This window comes from Hyla sarda, chromosome 1 (assembly GCF_029499605.1).
Source record: "Hyla sarda isolate aHylSar1 chromosome 1, aHylSar1.hap1, whole genome shotgun sequence".
NCBI classification, from domain to species: Eukaryota; Metazoa; Chordata; class Amphibia; order Anura; family Hylidae; genus Hyla; species Hyla sarda.
The window spans coordinates 498,700,679-498,724,773 of NC_079189.1; the positions used below are offsets into that span (position 1 = coordinate 498,700,679).

General features: G+C 42.5%; 1 protein-coding gene across 2 annotated transcripts in view; it reads left to right on the forward strand.

Annotated features, from left to right (window-relative positions):
- The window catches only part of EPB41L4A (erythrocyte membrane protein band 4.1 like 4A), a 298,574-nt gene that overhangs the window by 249,941 nt on the left and 24,538 nt on the right, over positions 1 to 24,095 (forward strand). For both annotated transcript variants that reach the window (XM_056537472.1, XM_056537473.1), the window contains 4 exons: positions 619 to 709; positions 7,861 to 7,944; positions 19,955 to 20,062; positions 21,446 to 21,493. In XM_056537472.1, coding sequence (XP_056393447.1) covers positions 619 to 709; positions 7,861 to 7,944; positions 19,955 to 20,062; positions 21,446 to 21,493 — 331 coding nt within the window. The remainder of the gene's footprint in view (positions 1 to 618; positions 710 to 7,860; positions 7,945 to 19,954; positions 20,063 to 21,445; positions 21,494 to 24,095) is intronic.

Consider the following 24,095-nt stretch of genomic DNA (forward strand, 5'->3'; position numbering starts at 1 on the left):
CCACCTGTTGTCTGTTCCATTTGCACAACAGCATGTGAAATTGATTGTCAATCAGTGTTGCTTCCTGAGTGGACAGTGTGATTGCACAGAAGTGTGATTGACTTGGAGTTACATTGTGTTGTTTAAGTGTTCCCTTTATTTTTTTGAGCAGTGTATATTGATGGCCATTACATGCAAAAGTTATACACAAAGTTATACAAATTGTTCTTCAGGTTATCGCTTTGTTGATGACCTTTGGTTTTCTCGGCTTAACTTTCACTTTTTTCCGAAAGATGTGGTATAGAGTAGATTTTTGATGGAATGGAACCTCTGGAGAATGAATTTCCAAAGAAAAACCTTCAATGACAGCTGAGTATAGCAAAAATCCCAACACTTTTTCAGAAATCAGACCAGCTTTGACAATACTGCTATATCAGCAGAGCAAAAACTACTTCAAAGAAACACGTTCGTCTCTGACTGGTGATTTTAGCCCCAAGCGGGATTTAGATTTTTGCGTTACTGATCTGAGAAGACAGAGTAAGCAGAGCTGAGATAAATGTAATATAACATGAGTATTTGTCTGCAGTGCGTGAAGCAGCAATAGGTTACCAACTAACAATATGAAGTTTTCTTTTCTAGGCTCAAATAATGTAGAACAAATAATGACAAATGGAGAAAATAGGGAAAACGAAGGCACGACCAAAATCACTGCCCCTTCACCCATTAAAAGGTAACATTATTCCGTATGATAGAATGTATTTATTGTCCAACATGATGGGATGATTAATTCATATTATATCTCCAGAGGTGGTAGATCCAAAGATTTCTAAATACAGAGAGAGCCAAATCCCCTGCTTCATGACTCCATGAGCTATAGAATTAAATAATACAGTTCTGGCTGCCTGCATCCACCTCTAGAGGAGTTTATTGAAGACAGAAGTATAACGCTCCCATTAAACTTATTGATATTTCTGTCTTTAGTAACCTCTATTAATCTCTCTAGTAGAATTGTAGGCTGTATTAGGCTGGGTTCACACCACGTTTTGTTAAATACGGTCCCCGTATACGGCTGGGAGGAGGGGGCGGGGCTTAATCGCAGCGCCCGCATCGTGGTCGACCGCGTTTTTGCCTACGGTCGGGAAACCGCATACGGCCGAAAACAAAGCCGACCGGAGGCTGCGGTTCACTCTGGTCGGCTCATAGACATACATTAAATACGGTTCCCGAATACGGCTGAGTGCGGGCGCCGCGATTAAGCCCCACCCCCCCTCCTCCCAGCCGTGTACGGGGACCGTATTTAACAAAACGTGGTGTGAACCCAGCCTTAGACAGTTTAGACCTTCTTCAGATCTTGTCTGTACACAAGGTCTGCTGTGAATCTGTTCATCTTGTGCTTTGCTTTTCAAGCCGATCTAAGCCAAAACAAAGATGCATAGCCTTTATAGCTACTTAGTTTTAGTGATTGGTAGGGGTCTTAGCACCTGGACTCAGTATCACTTCTGACATGTCACTATTATGTGTCAGATGTTTGTAAAAATGACAAAGGCTACTGCTGCCAAAATGTTGCAGTTGTTTATGGGATAATAAATGACAGCAGCTTTTTGCACAAGATCCAGGGCCTGCTTGGTGCTGTGATTTTTGGGATTTTTTATCTTCACCTGGGTTGGCTGCCTGGTCCATCACCTGCTCAGAGGCCTCTCCTTGATGCTGTCTTTACTCTTCTCTATGTAAAAATGACAGGTATTCTTTAAAGGGGTACACCGGCCCTGAGACATCTTATACTCTGTCCAAAGGATAGGGGATAAGATGTCTAACCGTGGGGGTCCCGCCGCTGGGGACCCCCGCAATCTTGTATTCTCCACACACCTGTTTGAGCTGCACGCCGTGGTGCCAGCTCACAAACAGCCGAGTGGCAACCACGGGCCAGAGTATCATGACGTCACCCCCCGCCCCCGCTATGCAAGTCTATGGGAGGGGGCGTGGCGGCAGTCACGCCCCCTCCCATAGACTTGCATAGCGGGGGCGGGGTGGGGGTGGGGGGATTCCACGTCACACAGGGCAGAGTGGTGACGTCACAATACTTCGGCTCCGTGGTCGCCACCCGGCTGTTTGTGAGCTGGCACCGCGGCGTGCAGCTCAAACAGGTGGGTGGCGAATACAAGATTGCGGGGGTCCCCAATCCTTTGGATAGGGAATAAGATGTCTCAGGGCCGGAGTACCCGTGCATTTTGCTGTATATTGCTATGCAGATCCTAGGACATTTTTTATTTTTTTTTTAAACCTCAACCCCGTAGCCAAGAAAAACCATAATGTAGAAATTGAAGTAGTTCTAGCAACATATTTAGAACATGATCATGCACACAACATATTTTCACCACATTTTTGCTGTAGCTTGTGTCATCTGATCTCAATATATTGGAATATTTTGAGCTGTTATTGATCTATATTTATGAACACATATAGAACATATTCTATTTACATAGTTTTGTTAATTAATCTGCTTTAGTTTCATGCATTTCATTCATTAAATTAAAATTGTCAATCCAAAAAAAAAGTAAATTTGACGTGTTGTATGTGAAAGTGTTCTGTGCAGAGTGAAATGCTGTATGAATACATCCATAGTATGGAAAATGAAACCTGCAATGCACATGGCCTGGGGTGGATTGGTTACCATAAATACATATATTTTATTTCAGCCTACAGGTAATAATAGAAGAACTGTTGGACCTGGTCCACATGGGGCTGTTGGTGTCGTTTTTGATCTTTTTCAGAAAACAGAAAAGCATTTGTAGAAACATAGTATTGTAGTTTGTACTTGGCGTCAGTGCTGACATGTATTACATGGTTGCCCAATTATTAGGTAGGGAATTATGTCTGCTTTCAGCATCGGCAATAATGTCTGATTTCTAAGGGTTTCAGCTGCCAAACCCCTGATGATCACCTGATTTTCAGCAGGTATGCATTAAGAAAAGGGGTGGTTCTGTTACTATACCTAAAAAAAGTCACCAAATGTATACTTTATTACGTAGAGATCAGCTGATCTCTGCAGGTCAAGCGTTTCTAACCCCGGACTATCAGCCACATTGAGTGAATATAGCATCACATGCCTCTATTTAAGTTAATAGCTGACCATGTAATGAATGGAGGTTGGGTCCACAGATATGTTGCCCACTCCAGATCATAGAGGGTGAGTATAATAAGGTAAAAGACAAAGCAGTGATGTATAAATTGTATATGTTGCAATGGTAACTTGGCATATGACTGTATTTGATTTACATTTTTTAAAAGGTAAAATATGCTTGGGATATTGTATTGTGTTTTTATGTCTGGGAAAAATGTAATCTTTCTTATTCCTAGAGGAAATAATTTATGTATCTGGTGTTTTGTTTCACAAGTTTTAGGCTGTATAAGTGTAGAGTTTCGCAGCCGCTGTCCCAGCTGCACCTATGCTCATTGTTCTCTTTGCTGTGATTGTTCGACTAATGACTTGTCTGCTCTGTACAAGCCCATGTACATGTATTCATTTCCCTGTAACAAGTGCCGACAGGGAAAAAGAAATTCTCCATTGACGTAAAATGAAACATTACTTTGCATTTGTAATTGACACTATGAAACTCTGTAAATTGTAGATGTCATAGATGGATATGTGTCCTTGTTTCGTCTGAGACTTTAACTATGTATAGGTTTGTGGAGCACTTCATTATGTACCCTGCAGCTTTTTTTTATCCATTGGAGTGCAGACAATGCCTTTATACCAAAGGCCCAAATAAAGGCAGTACCTAAAAGGGGCAGAAATTAAACACAAAAAAGAAAAATAGCCAGCACAACTACCTAATACACGGGTGCACGCTGCTGTGGCAAATACAAAGTATATAAAAAAGAAGGTTGCAGCAGCACTCTTGGTCAAAAAATAAATGGAGGCTACTTAGCGCACTTCAAAACATGTCCCCCATCCACCATGCGGAAGATGTCAGAGGCTATATGCCTAGCAGAGGTGAGTGGATTAAGCATGTCAGGGTCCCATCCGACAAGAGGCCACCTCCGCGTGGTGGATGGGGGACACGTTTTGATCAAAAAGTGCGCTAAGAGGCTCCATTTTTTTTACCAAGAGTGCTGCTGCAACCTTCTTTTTCATATATTCTCAATGCACATGCATTTCTGAAAATGTACTGTTTGAGAGATGTATATAGTTACTAATCTCCCATGAGCCATTTGTGATGTGTTGCCTTTGGTTACGACCACCTTAGGGCATCCACTGGCATGATCCGACATCTGCATATTGCTCGTTAGTCTTATCTATGTATGAACGCCGAAAATGTGTACCAAACAGTGCACACAAAAACATGAAATCATTATAAATCCATATACTTTATTAGATACAAAAAGTTAAAAATATACATAGAAAGGTGCAGAATACATAAAAAGGGCACTGAATCACCATGGAAGGGTAGGTATAAGTCATAAAGCAGAAAAATAACATAAATAAATGGCAATACGGGTTGTGAATGCAAGGAAACCTCGGTATAAGACTATGACAAACATAAGTCAATGGAGAAAAAAAAACGGGGCCCAATGCCTAATCAAGAATGCCAGACCATACCTACCAATGCAGACAAGGAGGATTGTGGGAAAGTGTGTGCTCCATTGCATGGCAACAACAGGGCCAGAGAGGAAACCAGGAAGTGATCAAATCCATGAGAAAGAAAAACAATACGAAGATATAAATTACTTTACCTAAAACCAACACATTTGTACTTCCTTACATATATGTATTGGATACACATCTACCATCTTTGCTTCATGAGAAAACCCCTTTAGGGCATGCTCCCACCTGGCATATACGCAGCGTATTTCACACTGCACAAAATCTGCAGCAGCAGCGCTAAATACACTGCGTACCCTCGCTCACCATGCAAACAAAGCTTTCCGGCACCTGCCCTATGTGTGTAGTGAGTTTTGGAGGCGGATCCGTGTGCCGGTGCGACTGTGACGCGTGGCCTTGTGTGTATGCTGCCACGGGAAAGCCTTGTGTGTATGGTGAGCGAGGGATGTGCAGCATATTTCCTGCTGCTGCTGCAGATTTTGCGCAGCGTGAAATACGCTGTGTATACGCCAGGTGGGAATGTACCCTTAAGGTGCCTTACAGTTCCCCCCACATTATGTGCGCAGTACAGTTCCCCACATTAGGTGCCCAGTACAGTTCCCCCCACATTAGGTGCAGTTCCCCCACATTAGGTGCAGTATAGTTCCCCCACATTAGGTGCAGTATAGTTCCCCCACATTAGGTGCAGTACAGTTCCCCCACATTAGGTGCAGTACAGTTCCCCCACATTAGGTGCAGTACAGTTCCCCCACATTAGGTGCAGTACAGTTCCCCCACATTAGGTGCAGTACAGTTCCCCCACATTAGGTGCAGTATAGTTCCCCCACATTAGGTGCAGTATGTACCCCCACATTAGGTACAGTTCCCCCACATTAGGTGCAGTATAGTTCCCCCACATTAGGTGCAGTATAGTTCCCCCACATTAGGTGCAGTATAGATCCCCCACATTAGGTGCGCAGTACAGTTCCCCCCACATTAGGTACACAGTACAGTTCCCCCACATTAGGTGCGCAGTACAGATCCCCCACATTAGGTGCCCAGTACAGTTCCCCCACATTAGGTGCCCAGTACAGTTCCCCCACATTAGGTGCGCAGTACAGTTCCCCCACATTAGGTGCGCAGTACAGTTCCCCCACATTAGGTGCAGTATAGTTCCCCCACATTAGGTGCAGTATAGTTCCCCCACATTAGGTGCAGTATAGTTCCCCCACATTAGGTGCGCAGTACAGTTCCCCCACATTTGGTGCAGTTCCCCCACATTAGGTGCAGTATAGTTCCCCCACATTAGGTGCAGTATAGTTCTCCCACATTAGGTGCAGTATAGTTCCCCCACATTAGGTGCAGTACAGTTCCCCCACATTAGGTGCAGTACAGTTCCCCCACATTAGGTGCAGTACAGTTCCCCCACATTAGGTGCAGTATAGTTCCCCCCACATTAGGTGCAGTATAGTTCCCCCCACATTAGGTGCAGTATAGTTCCCCCACATTAGGTGCAGTATAGTTCCCCCACATTAGGTGCAGTATAGTTCCCCCACATTAGGTGCAGTACAGTTTCCCCACATTAGGTGCAGTACAGTTCTCCCACATTAGGTGCAGTATGTACCCCCCACATTAGGTGCAGTACAGTTCCCCCACATTAGGTGCAGTATGTTCCCCCACATTAGGAGGTGCAGTACAGTTCCCCCACATTAGGAGGTGCAGTATAGTTCCCCCACATTAGGAGGTGCAGTATAGTTCCCCCACATTAGGAGGTGCAGTATAGTTCCCCCACATTAGGAGGTGCAGTATAGTTCCCCCACATTAGGTGCAGTATAGTTCCCCCACATTAGGTGCAGTATAGTTCCCCCACATTTGGTGCAGTATGTTCCCCCACATTAGGTGCAGTACAGTTCCCCCACATTAGGTGCAGTATAGTTCCCTCACATTAGGTGCAGTATAGTACCCCACATTAGGTGCAGTATGTTCCCCCACATTAGGTACAATTCCCCCACATTAGGTGCAGTATAGTTCCCCACATTAGGTGCAGTATAGTTCCCCCACATTAGGTGCAGTATAGTTCATATACAGTGTATGGCTGGAGGCTGTATGCCTGTGTACTGCCCCACTTCAGTGCTCTGACCACCACTCCTCCGGTCCGGCCATAGTTGTAGGTCACGTGACCGGAGGAGCGGTGGTCTGACCACCGAAGCTGACGTGCCACTGATCACTTACCATGTTGGCCAGCGCGCGTCTTCCACCTCCATGTTCTGCGCCTCCGTTGCTATGGGCGCACGCACGGGACGTCAGTGACATCCCGGCGTGCGCTATCTCCCGGCGGCCCTTCGTTTTTAAGCTTAACGCGGGGCCGCCGAGAGTTGACGGGGGCATCCCTGTGTCCCGAAAACATCTTTTGGGACACATGAATGTCCAGGCCGCAAATATATTCATTGTGGGCCGCATGTTTGACACCCATGTCATAAAGTATCAGCATAACGTATCCCTGCTGTTGACATTAACAAGTCATAAAAATTATGTTGGGAATACTTTCTTTTGTACAAATAATATTTAGTGTAAGTGCATAAAAAGGAACTGAAGTGTACCAGCCAAACATAGGCCAAGGTTAAACTCTTTTTCTCATATGTTTGCATAATGAAAGTAAATGGGGATGTTAGATATACAGGTGAAACTCGAAAAATTATAATATTGTGCAAAGTTCATTTATTTCAGTAATGCAACTTAAAAGGTGAAACTAATATATGAGAGACTCATTACATGCAAAGCAAGATAGTTCAAGGCGTGATTTGTCATAATTTTAATGATTATGGTTACAGCTCATGAAAACCCCAAAGCCGTCCCCCCCCCCCCCAATTACTATGATTTGGGGAGCCATATCATCTGCTGGTGTTGGTCCACTGTGCTTTATTAAGTCCAGGGTCAACACATCCACCTACCAGGAGATTTTTGAGCACTTCATGCTTTCTTTCCTTTTAAGTTGGATAAATGAAATACAATGAAGTTTTGCACAATATTCTAATTTTTCTAGTTTCACCTGTAATGAGCATAGATTCCAAATTTGATGTGAACCTAGCCATGGCTGAAAATTAGATTTATTATTAGACTGAGACCAGCACACTATAGTAGATACAAACTTCCTTACTTTATTAATGACAAATTAAAATCCATGTTACAAAATAAAATAAATTGTTAAAAATCTTATCTTGCTTAATTCACCTTCTGGTGTTCTTGATGAGATGATTGATACTTTATATTTTTCTTCATCTATGCATTTTTGTTAAAAGCTCCAAGAAAGTCAAACGTGACAACAGTCCAGACACCCAAAGAAGTAAAACAAGTGCCCCTTGGGAAGAAAACGGCTCTGCAAGGTACATTGCTGGAAAAAAAAAATTTTTCTCTGTGGGCTCACTTTATCTATTGTCTAGTTTCTGTGTATGTTTATGCTCAATTACTCCTTCATGCAAAAACTTCAGGTTTATTTTATATAAACTTCCATCACGGAGACACCGTAATAAAACATCACAAGAACATATTAGAGGTGTTTGCAATCCTAATCTGGTTAACATCTTGATTGTATCAAAACACTTTAGAGATGTTCATTCTGTTGACTTCTCCTTTTTCTCCTTCCATGGAGTTGAACGGGTTAACAAACCCAAATGGGGTGGTGACTGGATACAACTTCTACTTAACCGTGAAGTTTTCTGGATCTACAATCTACAATGCTATTACCCCAAAGGTCTTAATCTTAGGTCTGATATGATTCTGCACTATTGATTATTTTGTGTATATATATATATATATATGTCATTTACTATTATATCATGATTTCATGTATCTTACTTGATGTTCCAAGCATTATTGTGGCTGTGCTATAATTTTATGGTGTATATCCTTGTTGCAGCAGGTTTAGGGTTAATATGGATTCTCAAACAAAATATAAAGAAAGAAGAAATTCACCAGGCACTGCAGTACTGCCAATAACAGCATATACGGGAAGAGACCACACCTGTAATGAATGGACCGCTGCTCTCAAGTCTCTTGTAGCCGGGGGTGCTCACTATAGAATGCAAGAGAAGGGCAACCAAATATAGAAGTGGTAGAAATAAGTGGCACTCACCCCAAGAATGACTTTTGAAATGCAGGAACAGGATTTTATTCCAGGTAGTAGCGTACAGGTAACAGGGAACAGAAAGTCTTCAAGCGGGAGGACAAAGACCGTAGCCACGGTCGGAAGCGGGGGCACACCACTGAGCAACAACAAGTTTCACGTCATGCTGACGCTTCTTCCTGCATTTCAAAAGTCATTCTTGGGGTAAGTGCCACTTATTTCTACCACTTCTATATTTGGTTAACATGGATTCTGTTGACCAACTCCAGCCGCACCTGTGGAATACCATTTAAATAGCCATGCTGAGATGCATCATCTGTGTTTCTCCATGTTCATGGTATGTTTTATTCCTGTGTCTCTGTGATGGAAGTTTGTATTCAAGAAACTTGAAGTTTTTGCATGACGCTGGCCTGCTACGCTTTTTGTCTATTTCTGCCTGGAGTTTTGGCTCTGCATGAAGGACAAGAGTAGCTGACCTTTTTCTCTCTTGTATGTTAACTACTGCTTGCCTTGCCCATGTTATATACCTTTTATATTGGTAAATAGTCTACCACCCCTTAAAGGAGAACTCCAGCCACAATTAACTTATTCTCTAAGTAACTGATCACGGGGGGCCCAACCGGTGGGACCCCTTGTTATCTCCGGAAAGGAACCCGGATCTCAGTGAGGAGTGTGTGCCGTTCATTTCTATGGGAGTGCCAAAAAGACCCAAGTACACCACTCAGGCATCATAGAAATTAATGGAGTGTGTGATGGCTACCAGTAGAGATTATACACTATAAACCACCTGAGATGGTCACTAAACCCTAAATTTACCAACCATTAATAATAAAGTGCTTACACACACAATTAAAAACTAGACTGTGTGCATTCTGCCCCTCTTTTTTTGGTAAGCGATTAGATCAATAGGCTGTATCAGCTCAACATCTTATCACATGTGAGAAGCATCTCTGCAGATGATGCACCCCAATGAGGGCTACTTGCGCACAGACACCATTCCCCACTCAACATTTTGCCACCACTGTGGCTTTGTCAAGAGGCGACAGGGCAGTGAGTGAAAACAACGTCAGCTTGGGGTTTTAAAACCTCCCTTAGTGACATCTTCTAATTGCTTTTTAAATGGGAATGTCAGATACCCGATCACAACAGTAGGACCCAATCCACAAACCTTACCATGCTGGTGGACATCACTATAAACCAATCTAGGAATGTTTACTAAAAATCCAATTAGAAGAGATTACGTTCATCAATCTCATTGTTGGATTCACCAGAACAGTTCCGGCTGTGCAAGCTGAGCTGCGCTGACTGTTCGTATCCACGGCCGGAGCTGTGTAACAATGTGCATGCGCCTGATATCTGCGCATACAGACCTGCGCGTGGACTTAGTCTCCTGCGATCTCCGGCGGTGTTAGTGTCAGAAGATGCGTATTAGCCATCTGCACACAGACTTAGAGCACTGATGAGTAAAAAACAAGAGGAACTGCCTAGGGATGACCATCATAAATGTGATATTGATATATGTAAAAAATTAATTGATGAAATACATCTTAACAATAACTGTATGTGTATTAATAATTATTGATGGAATAATAATTGTTACATTTCTGATAGGCTATGGTAATAATATGCATCAGAGATACTTCAATCATTCACCTACAGACATCTTAAAACTGGTGAATCTTAATTGAAAAGAACATTAATCAAAGGTTATAATCTATTGAACTCCAAGATGAAAACAAATTGATACATGGACTTGGTTGTGCTATAGAAAATATCTAGGTTATCATTATATTTATATGCATGTATAATTATCAAAAACTCTCTCATATATAATAAATCATGTACTTTAAGGGGTATTCCAGGAATTTTTTTTTATTTGACGATGCTACAGGGGCTGTAAAGTTAGTGTAGTTCATAATATAGTGTCTGTACCTGTGTGTGACAGTTTTTTCACAATTCTTCTGGTATTTTCACCCCAATATTTATTTTTAACAACATACAAAATTACTATTGTCTCAGATTTTTCCAGGTTGCAATGCGGCCGAGACCTCACTAGTCAGCTGATTACAGGGAGCCTGTCTGCTTCAATAGTGGAGTGATCGCTTGGTGGGAGAGAGAGTTCAATCTGCAACTAAAGCAACAGATGTAGGCACCCTGATTGAAAACCACAGGTCTTTTGAATGGATGCAGCTCATTTATGTTTTAATGGGTGGGGTGGCTGATGTGTGGGAGGGAGGAAAATGGAATTATGGGATTTGTAGGCAAAAAAGAAGATTCAAACAGAAAATACCAGTTCATAAAAAGCTAGCCACAGTATAATGGTAATCTCCACAGATCCTTCCTAAGCATGTCCATTACTGTCTGCCAGGTACGTACTTAAATCACCTTATGGTGGATAACCCCTTTAACAATACGACTATTTCCCATTATCATTAGAGATCACGAAATTAGGTGTTGCCTGTTTATATAATGTCACTGGATGATAAAGTAATATATACAGTGGGGCAAAAAATATTATGTAGTCAGCCACCAATTGTGCAAGTTCTTCCACTTAAAAAGATAGGAGAGGCCTGTAATCATAGGTATATCTCAACTATGAGAGACATGATGAGAAAAAAATCCATAAAATCCCATTGTCTGATTTTTAAAGAAAAGAAAACTTCACTAAACCCCATTCCCCACCCCACCCCACCCCACCCACTAACCAGAGGTACTTTTTCAATATATGCAAATCATCTAACTGGCACGAGCGGGGTTACTGCCTTCATCTGGCACTGTGACATCAGCACCGCTCGTCCGCAGCACTGCCCGGCTTATGCATATTCATGCCCTCCCTCCGCATCTCCTTCTCCTCCAGGCTCTGTATGTGTCTCCACTGCATGTGTACACCAGGAAGCGGCTTCGGCACAGCTTCATTCCAGTGGAGCTGCAGTAAGTGTGTAGTAAGTAAATGTGTAGTGAGCCAGCACATGTGCAGTGGAGTCACCTACAGAGCGGGGAGGAGAGGGAGATGCTCAGGGAGGGCATGAATATGCATAAGCCGGGCAGTGCTGCAGACAAGCAGCGCTGACGTCACAGTGCCAGATGGTGGCCCGTGCCAGTTAGAAGATGATTTGCATATATTGAAAAATGAAGATAACAGACGAATGGCTGGACGGAACCAGGCATGGTAGGCATCATATTGATCAACCAGTATATCTGGTTAGTGCGGGGGGTGGGGTGGTTTAGTGACAGTTTTCCTTTAAGAGTCTCCTCTGTCCTCTACTTGCTACCTGTATTAATGGCACCTGTTTGAACTTGTTATCAGTATAAAAGACACCTGTCCACAACCTCAAATAGTCACGCTCCAAACTCCACTATGGCCAAGACCAAAGAGCTGTCAAAGGACACCAAAAACAAAATTGTAGACCTACACCAGGCTGGAAAGACTGAATCTGCAATAGGCAAGCAGCTTGGTGTCAATAAATCAACTGTGGGAGCAATTACTAGCAAATGGAAGACATACAAGACCACTGATAATCTTCCTTGATCTGGGGCTCCACGCAAGATCTCACCCCGTGGTGTCAAAATGATCACAAGGACGGTGAGCAAAAATCCCATAACATGGGGGGACCTATTGAATGACCTGCAGAGAGCTGGGATCAAAGTAACAAAGGCTACCATCAGTAACACACTACACTGCCAGGGAATCAAATCATGCAGTGCCAGACTTGTCCCCCTGCTTAAGCCAGTACATGTCCGGGCCCGTCTGAAGTTTGCTAGACAGCATTTGGATTATCCAGAAGAGGATTGGGAGAATGTCATATGGTCAGATGAAACCAAAGTAGAACCTTTTGGTAAAAACTCAACTTGTCGTGTTTGGAGGAGAAAGAATGCTAAGTTGCATACTGTGAAGCATGGGGGTGGAAACATTATTCTTTGGGGCTGTTTTTCTGCAAAGGGACCAGGACAACTGATCCGTGTAAAGGAAAGAATGAATGGGGACATGTATCATGAGATTTTGAGTAAAAACCTCCTTCCATCAGAGAGGGCTTTGGAGATGAAACCTGGCTGGGTCTTTCAGCATGACAATGATCCCAAACACACCACCTGGTCAACAAAGGAGTGGCTACTTAAGAAGCATTTCAAGGTCCTGGAGTGGCCTAGCCAGTCTCCAGATCTCATACCCCATAGAAAACCTTTGGAGGGAGTTGAAACTCTATGTTGCCCAGCAACAGCCCCAAAACATCACTGCTCTAGAGGAGATCTGCATGGAGGAATCTGCCAAAATACCAACAACACTGTGTGAGAACCTTGTGAAGACTTACAGAAAACCTTTGATCTCTGTCATTGCCAAAAAAGAGTATATATCAAAGTATTGAGATGAACTTTTGTTATTGACAAAATATTTATTTTCCACCATAATTTGCAAATAAATTCTTTAAAAATCAGACAATGTGATTTTATGGATTTTTTTTTCTCATAATGTCTCTCATAGTTGAGGTATACCTATGTTGAAAATTACAGGCCTCTCATCTTTTTAAGTGTGAGAACTCGCACAATTGGTGGCTGACTAAATACATTTTTGCCCCCCCCCCCCCCCCTGTATGGTTAAGCAAACAAGCAAACCAAAGGGTCAAAGGAAGGCAGAAAAAGTGAATTTAGATTTAGATTGTGTAAAGCAATTTAGATCGTATAAAGCCCCAGAATTGGATTTTCGAAAGGTCACCATTATGTGTATCCACATGTCTTTAGACAAGGGAGTGTCTCCCCTAGTATTAATAGTGCTTAAATGGCCACTATCACCAAAACTATATTTTTAAAGGAAAACTGTCAGCTTTCGCCCCCCGCACTAACCAGCGGTACTGGGGATGCTGATCAGTTTGATGGTTGCCGTGCCCTGATCTGCCACGCCGTTTGGCCGTAATCTTCTAGGTTTGTTACAATGTGTCACTCCAGTAGTAAGGAGATTACATGAGGAGGAGGTTTGTTACAGTGAGTCACCCCAGTAGTAAGGAGATTACATGAGGAGGAGGTTTGTTACAGTGTGTCACTCCAGTAGTAAGGAGATTACATGAGGAGGAGGAGGTTTGTTACAGTGTGTCACTACAGTAGTAAGGAGATTACATGAGGAGGAGGAGGTTTGTTACAGTGTGTCACCCCAGTAGTAAGCATGTGGAAGCTGGATAACATACATGCATACATGTTGATAGCCATATTGCTTGTCATTTAGCTTTACTACATAGTAGAGGCCTACATTGGGATTGGAATCCCGCAGAACCCAACTCAAAATGTGCGGGCAGTCAGAAGGCTGCTGTGGGTGGGCGCGGGCGGTCAAGCACAAATCCCGAACCACCATGGCAGCCTCAATATAAGTCCGACTCAGTGACTGTCTCACAGTGCTCCTCCCAGTCCTGTCTCCTACCCATGCCGCCACCGCACCGCCATTTTGTGGCGTGCTCAGCCTGCCCTGGAGGATTGTTTACTCTGTACTCCATCTTCTCCCGCCAGCCTGGTAGGTCTTTGCTACGACCAATTTTAGGCTGCATTTAGAAAGGTAGTAGGAAGGGAAGAGAGGAGGGTGGATAGGGGGGAAAAGGAAAAAGAAAGAAGAGGAAACTAGGAGTTACTAAAGAGACACCAGGAATTCCAGGAGTATCAGCACCTATCAGAGAGCATGTACATCACCATCAATGTTTAGAGTACAAAGAGTTAAACCAGGGTGACCATGTTTTGAAAAAGGTGTCTGTGCAGCTTGCACAGCTAGTCATTTCCTTGAATCTGCATATTTGGTGAACCTTCTCTATCCAGTCATCTAGCAGAGGGGGTTGGTGCCACCTCAGGGGGATCAATGATTTTGCAGCTGTCAGAAGATGTGTGATGAGCACATCAGATGAGGGTGCATGAGATATGGAAGGGCGACCCAGCAAGGTCGCTTCTGGGGTCAGAGATATGGTTTTGCCAGATATAGCGGATAGTGCAACTTCAATATCTGACCTGGGAGTCAGATATCTTACCTGGGAGTTGCAGCGCCAGCAGCTATTCGTAGGAGCCAGACCACGTGCATGAAGGAATTCAGGGACCTTATACCAACGGGAAACTATTTTGTAATGCGTCTCTTGGAGGCGTACACATCTGGAGTGACCATGAGAGGCATTTAGAATGCAAACGACCTCCACATCGGTGAAGGAGCGATTAAGCTCCTTTTCTCAGGAGGCAATGTAGCCTGGCCTACTCCTCAGTTGTGCCCGTCTACAAGTGTCTAGAGCTGCATATAGTCTTCACTCTATAGCGGAAAGGGAGATTAAGGAGGATTCAAAGTCGGTCAGATCTTGGAGGGGGAAATGACGTTTCATGAAAATAGAACAACTGCGAAAATGTTGTGTGTAAAATACCTCTGGAACCATAGTGTGAAGCTCTGCCACTGTAGGAACCCTTCCATCATGATACAATTGTGACAGTTTGGTACACATAGGAGCGAATGTAGAGGAGGATATCCCCATGACCACAAGAATAAGACTAGAGGGAAGAAGAGGTGAAATAGGAGGAGAAAGCAAAGGAGATAAAGATGACCAGGCTGAGAAGATTCCCTGAAAAAGTGTTTGGCCTTATATCGTTTATCGGAGGGAGAGGGCATCCAGAGATCACAAAGTAACTTGCCATCATAGACAGAGTGAGTCCATTGAGTGCTCTGAGAGGTGTAGGACATGCGTGTGAGAGAAACCCAATGTTTAAGCTGAATTGCTTAAACTTTGGAAGCCCAATACCTCCTTCACGTGCAGGGCGAGTAATAAGTGTATGAGACATACGTGGTCTCTTTTGCTTCCACACAAATCTAGAAAACATTGATTGAATGGAGGTGAAGAATGTTTCTGATAAGGCTATTGGGACCATTTGCGTCTTGTATGTGAGTTTTGGGAGAACATAGCATTGAAGGACATTTCACCTGCCTAACCAGGAGATCATGCGTATGTCATGCAACAGTGGCTTGTAGTTAGCATCATACAGTGTATCTATCTTGGAGTACACATTACAGCCAAGATAGATACAAAGGTATGTGGGAGCCCAGGCAAATAGGGACAACGACTTAGGTAGGGACAATTTAGAGAGGGTAAGGGACACATTTAGAATCATGGATTTGGAGAAGTTCACTTTAAAGTCAGAAACAATTCCAAAATCATCAAAGAGACGAACCAAAGAGGGTCCGTCAGCTAAAACAATAGGTCATTGGCGAACGCAATCACCTTCAGTTCCCCTTGAGAAGTAGGGAAACCCCTAATAGAGGTCAGCTGGTGAACCTTTTTGAAGAAGTGTTTCCATCACTAATAAAAATAGAGTCGAGGAGAGCGGGCAGCCTGGTTCCATTGGTGATCTGGAAGGGGGGCGAAATGGAGTCATTAATTAATAAAGAGGCAGAGGGTTGTGAGTATAGAGACAAGATAGCTTTTATAAACGGTTACGGGAAAGAAAATTTCCGCAGAGTGGCAGTCATGAACATCCAATTGATGGCAGGTGAGCTGTATGGGCATGATGAATGGTCGTGAGCAGTTTGGACGTATTTGTGCAACCCTCCCTCCATCAGCATGGTAATGTTTGTGGATTGGTTCTTACTGTTGTGATCGTGTATCTGACGTTCCCATTTGAAAAGCAATTAGATGATGTCACTAAGGGAGGTTTTAAAACCCCAAGATGGCATTCTTTTCACTCACTGCCCTGTCGCCTCTTGACGAAGCCACAGTGGTGGCGAAACGTTGAGGGGGGGGGGGTCATAGTGTTAGGTTTTTAACCTGCCTGTGTGCAAGTAGCCCTCATAAGTTGAATGTGATATGTTGAGCTGAAACAGCCTATTGATCTAATCGCTTACCATAAAAAGAGGGGCAGAATGCACACAGTCTAGTTTTTAATTGTGTGTCTAATCACTATAACAATAAAGATTTGTACAGAGCACTTTATTATTTATGGTTGGTAAATGTAGGGTTTAGTGACCACCTCAGGGGGTTTATAGTGTATAATTAATATTGGAGCCCTCCAACCATAGGTATCGTTTTTGTGAGGCTAGGAGATAAGTTAATTGTGGCTGGAGTTTTCCTTTAAGGATGCTGCGATTTCTCTCTTTTTTTTTTTTCTCTCTGCCTCCGAATAGCTTTCAATTTTTCATCTACAGACCCATATGAAGGTTTGTCTTTTGTGCCACCATTTTTATTTTGTAATGACATTCAACCACAAAATCTACGGTTAAGCAAAAGAAAATTCTTTGTGGGGTGAAATAAAATAAAAAATAAAAAAAAACAGTAACAAAAACAACGCTATTGTGCAAATTTTGGGGGTTGTTTCTACACAGTGCTTTCTTTATATTAAATTTATAACTTTTTGTATAAAAATTAGTGTGATTTAAACTGTCTTTTTCTGATCCCTTTAACACTTTTCAGTATATGGGGCAGTATGAGGGCTCATTTATTTTCCCATCTTTTTATCGGTACTTTTTTTGTTCTGATGGGACTTTTTAAATCACTTTTTATGAAAAAAAAATTTGGTATATGAAGTGACCAAAAAATTAGCAATTCTAGGTATTTTTTTTACTTTTACTTCATTGACCGTGCAGTTTGATTAACATTATATTCAAACAGTTCTGATATTTCTGCACGCTGCAATACCACATATGTTTATGTTTAATTTTTGTTTACATTATTTAAATTGGGAAATAGAAATAGAGGGGAAGGGGAGTATTTATTACTCATACTGCGCAAGCCGACAATGGACGTCAGTATACTTCGTTAAGGAGTGAAAGACGACCTGTGGCCAATCCAAAAAAAAAATAATATTATACTGTACTGTCATTAAAGGGGTACTCCCGTGGAAACCTTTTTTTTTTTTTTTTTAAATCAACTGGTGCCAGAAAGTTAAACAGATTTGTAAATCAAACTGTACAAGAATGAAGATCAGAGGAAAAAACCGGCTGACTCACCGACAGGTACTCTTCAGGACTTTCTTCTTTATTGAAATACTCACAATTACATGGTAGAACGTGGGGAGGGACGGGGGTACACAAGTCCGGCTACAGAGTCTGTTTCATACGTCAAGTGTGCTTCATCTGGCCAGATGAAGCATGCTTGACGTGTGAAACAGACTCTGTAGCCGGACTTGTGTACCCCCGTCCCGTCCCTCCCCACGTTCTACCATGTAATTGTGAGTATTTCAATAAAGAAGAAAGTCCTGAAGAGTACCTGTCGGTGAGTCAGCCGGTTTTTTCCTCTGATCTTCATTCTTGTACAGTTCAATTGCTTTGTTTGGAACCAGAGCACCACCGTTACTCCAGGCTATACAGACTCTGCTCTTTCCTAGCCCGTGTGTCCGGCTTGCTGACCCTTGCAGTGCCGAACCAGCTTTTGTGTTCCTTTTGAGATTTGTAAATCACTTCTATTAAAAAATCTTAATCCTTCCAGTACTTTTTAGGGGCTGTATACTAAAGAGAAATCCAAAAAAGAAATGCATTTCCTCTGATGTCATGACCACAGTGCTTTCTGCTGTCCAGTTTAGGAACTGTCCAGAGCTGGAGAAAATCCCCATAGCAAACATATGCTGCTCTGGACAGTTCCTAAAATGGACAGAAGAGGTCAGCAGAGAGCACTGTGGTCATGACATCAGAGGAAATGCATTTCTTTTTTGGATTTCTTTTTAGTATACAGCCCCTAAAAAGTACTGGAAGGATTAAGATTTTTTAATAGAAGTGATTTACAAATCTGTTTAACTTTCTGGCACCAGTTGATAAAAAAAAAAAAAAAAAAAAAGGTTTCCACGCGAGTACCCCTTTAAAGTAGTTATGTGGTGCAGGACAACCTATTCCCTAACCAAAAGATAGGGGGTAAGTGTCTGATTGTGGTGGGTCCCGCTCTCTGCAGGAAAAGAGCTGTGTCAGCCACAGCTGGTAGCAGTGGCTGACATGTCCTCTCCATGTATCTCTATGAAAGAGGCGGAGATCCAGCATTCCTGTATCTCTTCCTCTCCCATAGATATGCATGGAGGGGACATGCAGGAGATTATGGGAGGTCCCAGAGATTGGACCCCCCCACGATCAGATACTTATCCCCTATGCAAATGTGTCCTGCACCACATAACTTCTGTAAGTAGTTTAGAGTGCCCTTATCACACACCATTTTACAGTTTATTTATACTCCCTTCCGTTCCTGAGATATGAGGATTTATAATGTGTCTGACAACTCGGGGAATCAGTCATATGGGCGTGAACTTAATTTTAATAATGGGAGTGTGTTATACAGTCAGCACATAATACACACCAAGAAAAACCTCTGACTATAATTCCACCTATCATCTCATAGTCACTCCCATTATTAAAATTAGGTTCGCACCCATCTGACTGATTCCCTAAATTGTCAGAAATATTATAAACCCTCATATCTTGGGAACTGGAGGACGTATTAAGAACAGTAAAACGTTGTATGATCAGGGTACCCTAAGCTATTTCATCATAATACAATCTCACTATTTGGGGGTTGGCCACGGGTCCTCTTTAAAGAATCAGTACAGATCTTTGCATCTTTGCTGTATAGACTGCTATACATGGATACTACAGTATATGTATCCATGTGTATATCATTTTATAAACTTGAAGCAATGAGGGATTTAATTGTGATTTTTGATAAGAGAGAAAAATATCCCATACTCCAGCACATGTTGTATTATGGATGTAATCACTAGTAGAAGCATTGCTTCTAGATTAAATTCAGTGCCTCATTGAGGCACCATACGTCAGTACATGGAATGCACATGGAATATGGCCTATAGGGACCACATGGTGTGCTTACAGGGTTTGACATGTGCGTAAAGCCCCAACACTAATTCAGATAAAAAATATATATATCTTGAGTTATATTAGTTGTCTTATTATTATTATTTGTCTACTAGTGATGTGCTTAAACAACTTGGTTGTATACATCACGATGCAGGTAGGTATACTATTATGGTCTCTTCTATTATATTCTGTCTCATCCTTGTGATGATGTATTTTGTTCTATTTACAGGTTTGTTTTGCATTAGGCTGCAGGATCAACACAGTTACCTGCAAATTCATTTTTATGCCGAGCTAGAATTGGCTTTGGCTTAAATACTTCTCTTCTCTAAGTCTTCATTTTCAAGGGTCACACATGCTACTCTATCAGAGTGCCATTATAAAGATCCAATTACTCAGCTGTACCGCAATGATTTGCATGAAGGACTCAAGTAGCAGAGAATTAACCGCATGCTAACTTCATCATTTGCATAACTCTTTTCAGTGGGCTGTATAATTCTCCCAGTGACCGCACCAAGTCACCAAAGTTCCCCAGCCCTCGACGGCGAAATCAGTCCGGGAGTGAAAATGAGTCAGGGCAGCCTATTAGGAGGTAAGTAGCATCTGAATCGCTTCTAGGCCTTTTTATCAGGGCGTTCCGGGGCTGGAGCCTTGTAACCAGCTAGACTGCTGACCTGATGTGACCCATTGGCTCCGGGTCTCGCCATGAGGCTGGGAGGGTCTGTACACCGAGGTATTTTTGTGCCTCGGGGAGTGGTGACCCTGAGGTGCTGAAACTCACTGGGTGTTATAACTCACTGAGTGAATGCACTGCCCCATACACTCTTCATCTTTGGCACTCACCCTTGGTATCCCGGCCTTCTGACTAGGAACAGGGAAATTTTTTATAGATCCGGCCAGATAACCGGGCAGTATATCTGCACTCATCCACTTATTTTTTTTTTCATGTCACTGTGCCACTTTTATGTGTTTGTTTGTACACAGGATTTGTCAGGATGCGGTAGCCCTTCTGGGTGTCCCTCCTGGCAGTCCAGGGGAGGTGTGTGTGGCCATTTGGTTCCTCACCTCCCGGCAACCCCTGGGCATCTTGCCATCAGTATACAGCTCCTTGGCTGATACCTTGGTTAATGCCTAGGTTGAAGCCAGGTGCATTTGGGGCCCCTTAGTAGCTTCTGCGAAAAGGGGCATTGAACTTGGATCCTTGCAGGTGTCTTTTGGTCCGGAGGAGAAGGGTAGGTTTGTTGGGGGGCCTCTCTTCTTTTGGAGAAGGGCTTAGCAATAGACCGCATCCTTTGTGCACGTATTTTTAGTGTGAAACTTTGCACTTTTTCTTGAACTTTGTGTGATAGAGAGCACTTGCCTCGGCTCTTAAAATAAAATAAAAAAAATAAAAAATTGTGTAGGGTCACTTTTAGGGTCAATTTTTCTGTGTATTTTCTGCAGCTGTTTGGCTTCAGTGGGTAGAAAAGTTTGCAGCAGCAATATATGGCACTGTGTGACCCTACCCTAAGCATGCACAACATGTAACTATTGTGTATCTTATTTAATGTGTCGATTTGATTAGTGAGTTAAATATTCACTTTCTTTGCTGTGCAAGCAGAGGGTAAATTAACCAGTATACATAGTCCATTCAAATCAATGAGACATCTGTGTCATCCAAAACAAGAGACCCTCCTTGGAACTGACAGTATACTCAAAAGTCCCTTTTAGAATTTGCATAAACCTATTAAGCTGTACTTGTGAATTTACTTTAAAATGCTGAGATCTTCTTTTTAATCCTCAGCCTTTGTGGATATTTCTATTTTTCTTCTGATGGTGACTAAAGTTATGTTAAGTGCACATTAATTAATTACCTTCACGTTATTATATTTTATTTTTTTATTTGCTAGTTTTGTTTTTATTTGCTAAATTGTATTCTGTTGATATCGTGTATTTCATTTCCATGTCTTATAATTGTGTCTTGTATCCTTTCCAGGAAAGGACAGAACAGTGGTGAGGATTCTGATCTCAAGCACAGAAGGAGGTGTGTATGAAAATACTAGAGATGAGCGAATTTACGGTAAATTCGATTCGTCACGAACTTCTCGGCTCGGCAGTTGATGACTTTTCCTGCATAAATTATTTCAGCTTTCCGGTGCTCCAGTGGGCTGGAAAAGGTGGATACAGTCCTAGGAAAGAGTCTCCTAGGACTGTATCCACCTTTTCCAGCCCACGGGAGCACCTGAAAGCTGAACTAATTTATGCAGGAAAAGTCATCAACTGCCGAGCCGAGAAGTTCGTGACGAATCGAATTTACTGTAAATTCGCTCATCTCTAGAAAATACCATGCAGCGCCCACATTGTGCTATGTATAATAAGCATTGTTTTAAGCTGTGCTTATACCATGGAAGACAGTCTCCTTTTATGTTTGTGCCATATTGTGATAATAAAGTCTTAGCTTTTACCTAGGTATCAATGATTATCCAAAGACCTGGGGGAAAATGTATCACTCATTGTGCGGAGGAACTGTGAGCAGTTGCCCATAGCAACCAATCAAATAGCTTCTATAATTTTTTTTTAAAAGCCTCTGAAATATGAAATTTGGTCGATTGCTATGGGCAACTGCTCCACAGTTTTTCTGCATAAGGGTTTGTTCACGTTTGTATTTTTTGCTGAAGATTTTCTGCCGCAAATTTTACTACCTATCTACTTCAATGGGCAGCAAAATCTGCTAAAGCAAATCTGCTGCAGAAAATATGCACTAGTGAACACACTCTTAAGTTTTGATAAGTTTCCATCTTAAATTTAAGTTATTGAACCCCTGACAAGAAAACAGCAGATATATTAAGCGAACAAGCTTCTTATACGTGTTACAGGCCACAAAAGGAGCCTCACACTGTGTTGTCATTGATGTTAATACATATGTCACATTTCCCTTCTCATATACACCAATATTCCGAACCCCCAAAAATTTGACACACCATTCAAGTCTGTCGTCATGCAAAAGTGCAAAATTAGCATGAATGCGTAAAATGTAATGCTCCTTTTTTGTGACTTTCCATGTTTAATGCTGGAACGTATACATTGATGAATGTCTCCATCAAGATTATTTCCAGCAGCTTTATAATCAGCTGCCACACCCCGAGCAGGCAGACTTTAAGGGGTTATCCAGGAAAAAACTTTTTTTTATATATCAACTGGCTCCAGAAAGTTAAACAGATTTGTAAATTACTTCTATAAAAAAAATCTTAATCCTTTCAGTACTTACGAGCTTCTGAAGTTAAGGTTGTTCTTTTCTGTCTAAGTGCTCTCTGATGACACGTGTCTCGGGAACCGCCCAGTTTAGAAGAGGTTTGCTATGGGGATTTGCTTCTAAACTGGGCGGTTCCCGAGACACGTGTCATCAGACAGAAAAGAACAACTCAACTTCAGAAGCTCATTAGTACTGAAAGGATTAAGATTTTTTAATAGAAGTAATATACAAATGTGTGTGTGTGTGTCCCTGGCGTTCCTGCCGACCGCTTGCTGTCCTGTGTTCATGTTTATTGTCTTCACAGAATAAAATATGGTGCACGACTTACGGGTGAGTGCAGTTTTCTTCATATCTTCTGATGCCATAGCGCCTTGTGCTCTTCTCACCTGCACCCCGTATCAGCACCTCTGGTGGTCTCACCGTACTCCCAAGTGCATGAATCCTGTTACATCGGAGCACACCCTTCATTTGCCAGTGCTGTGACGGACATTTATCTTTGCATCTCCATATAATATACAAATCTGTTTAACTTTCTGGAGGCAGTTGATATATAAAAAAAAAGTTTTTTCCTGGATAACCCCTTTAATATGCAACAATGACAGACTGTCTCATGGACTTAGTTTAAAGGGATATTCCAGGTTTATACATCTTATCCCCTATCCAAAGGATAGGGGATAAGATGTATGATCGCAGGGGTCCCGCCGCTGGAGACCGCCGCGATCTCGGTGCAGCCCTCGGCATTCTGCGTCGGGTGCTGCTTCTGAGACGGGGATGTCACAGTCACGCCCCCTCCATTCATCTCTATGGGAGGTGGTGTGACGGCCGTCCCCTTCCATAGACATGAATGGAGGGGGCGTGACCGTGACATCACTAGAGGGGTGTGTGACCATGATGCCACATCCCCATCTTGGAAATAACCAGGAATACCCCTTTAAATACTTCTTGCAATGCAGCACATGTAGTCTCCATAGTTTTAGTTTAAGGAGTCCTTGTCAATACAGCATTTAGGGTGTGTTCACACAGCAGGAATATTTCGCATGGACATTCCGCTGCAGCAGAGTTCCATTGATTTCAATAGGATTCTGCTGCCCTGTTTACACAATTCCGGCATCCGCAAAAAGAATAGACTTGTCTTTTCTTATTGCGGATTTCGCCTGACAATGCATTGCTGTCTATCAGACAATGCATTTCCGAGCAGTCCTAGCACCTGCCGAAATCTTCAAATGTACGGAATGTACGCACGTGTTTTCTGTGCAAACATTCCGCACAAATTACGCCGTATGAACATGACCTAATAGTGCCCCTGTACTACATTGTATTATATAGATATACACCCATAGGAATAATAAAATAATATGGCTGCACCCCAGTTTGTTTCTGTTGGATTCTGTAT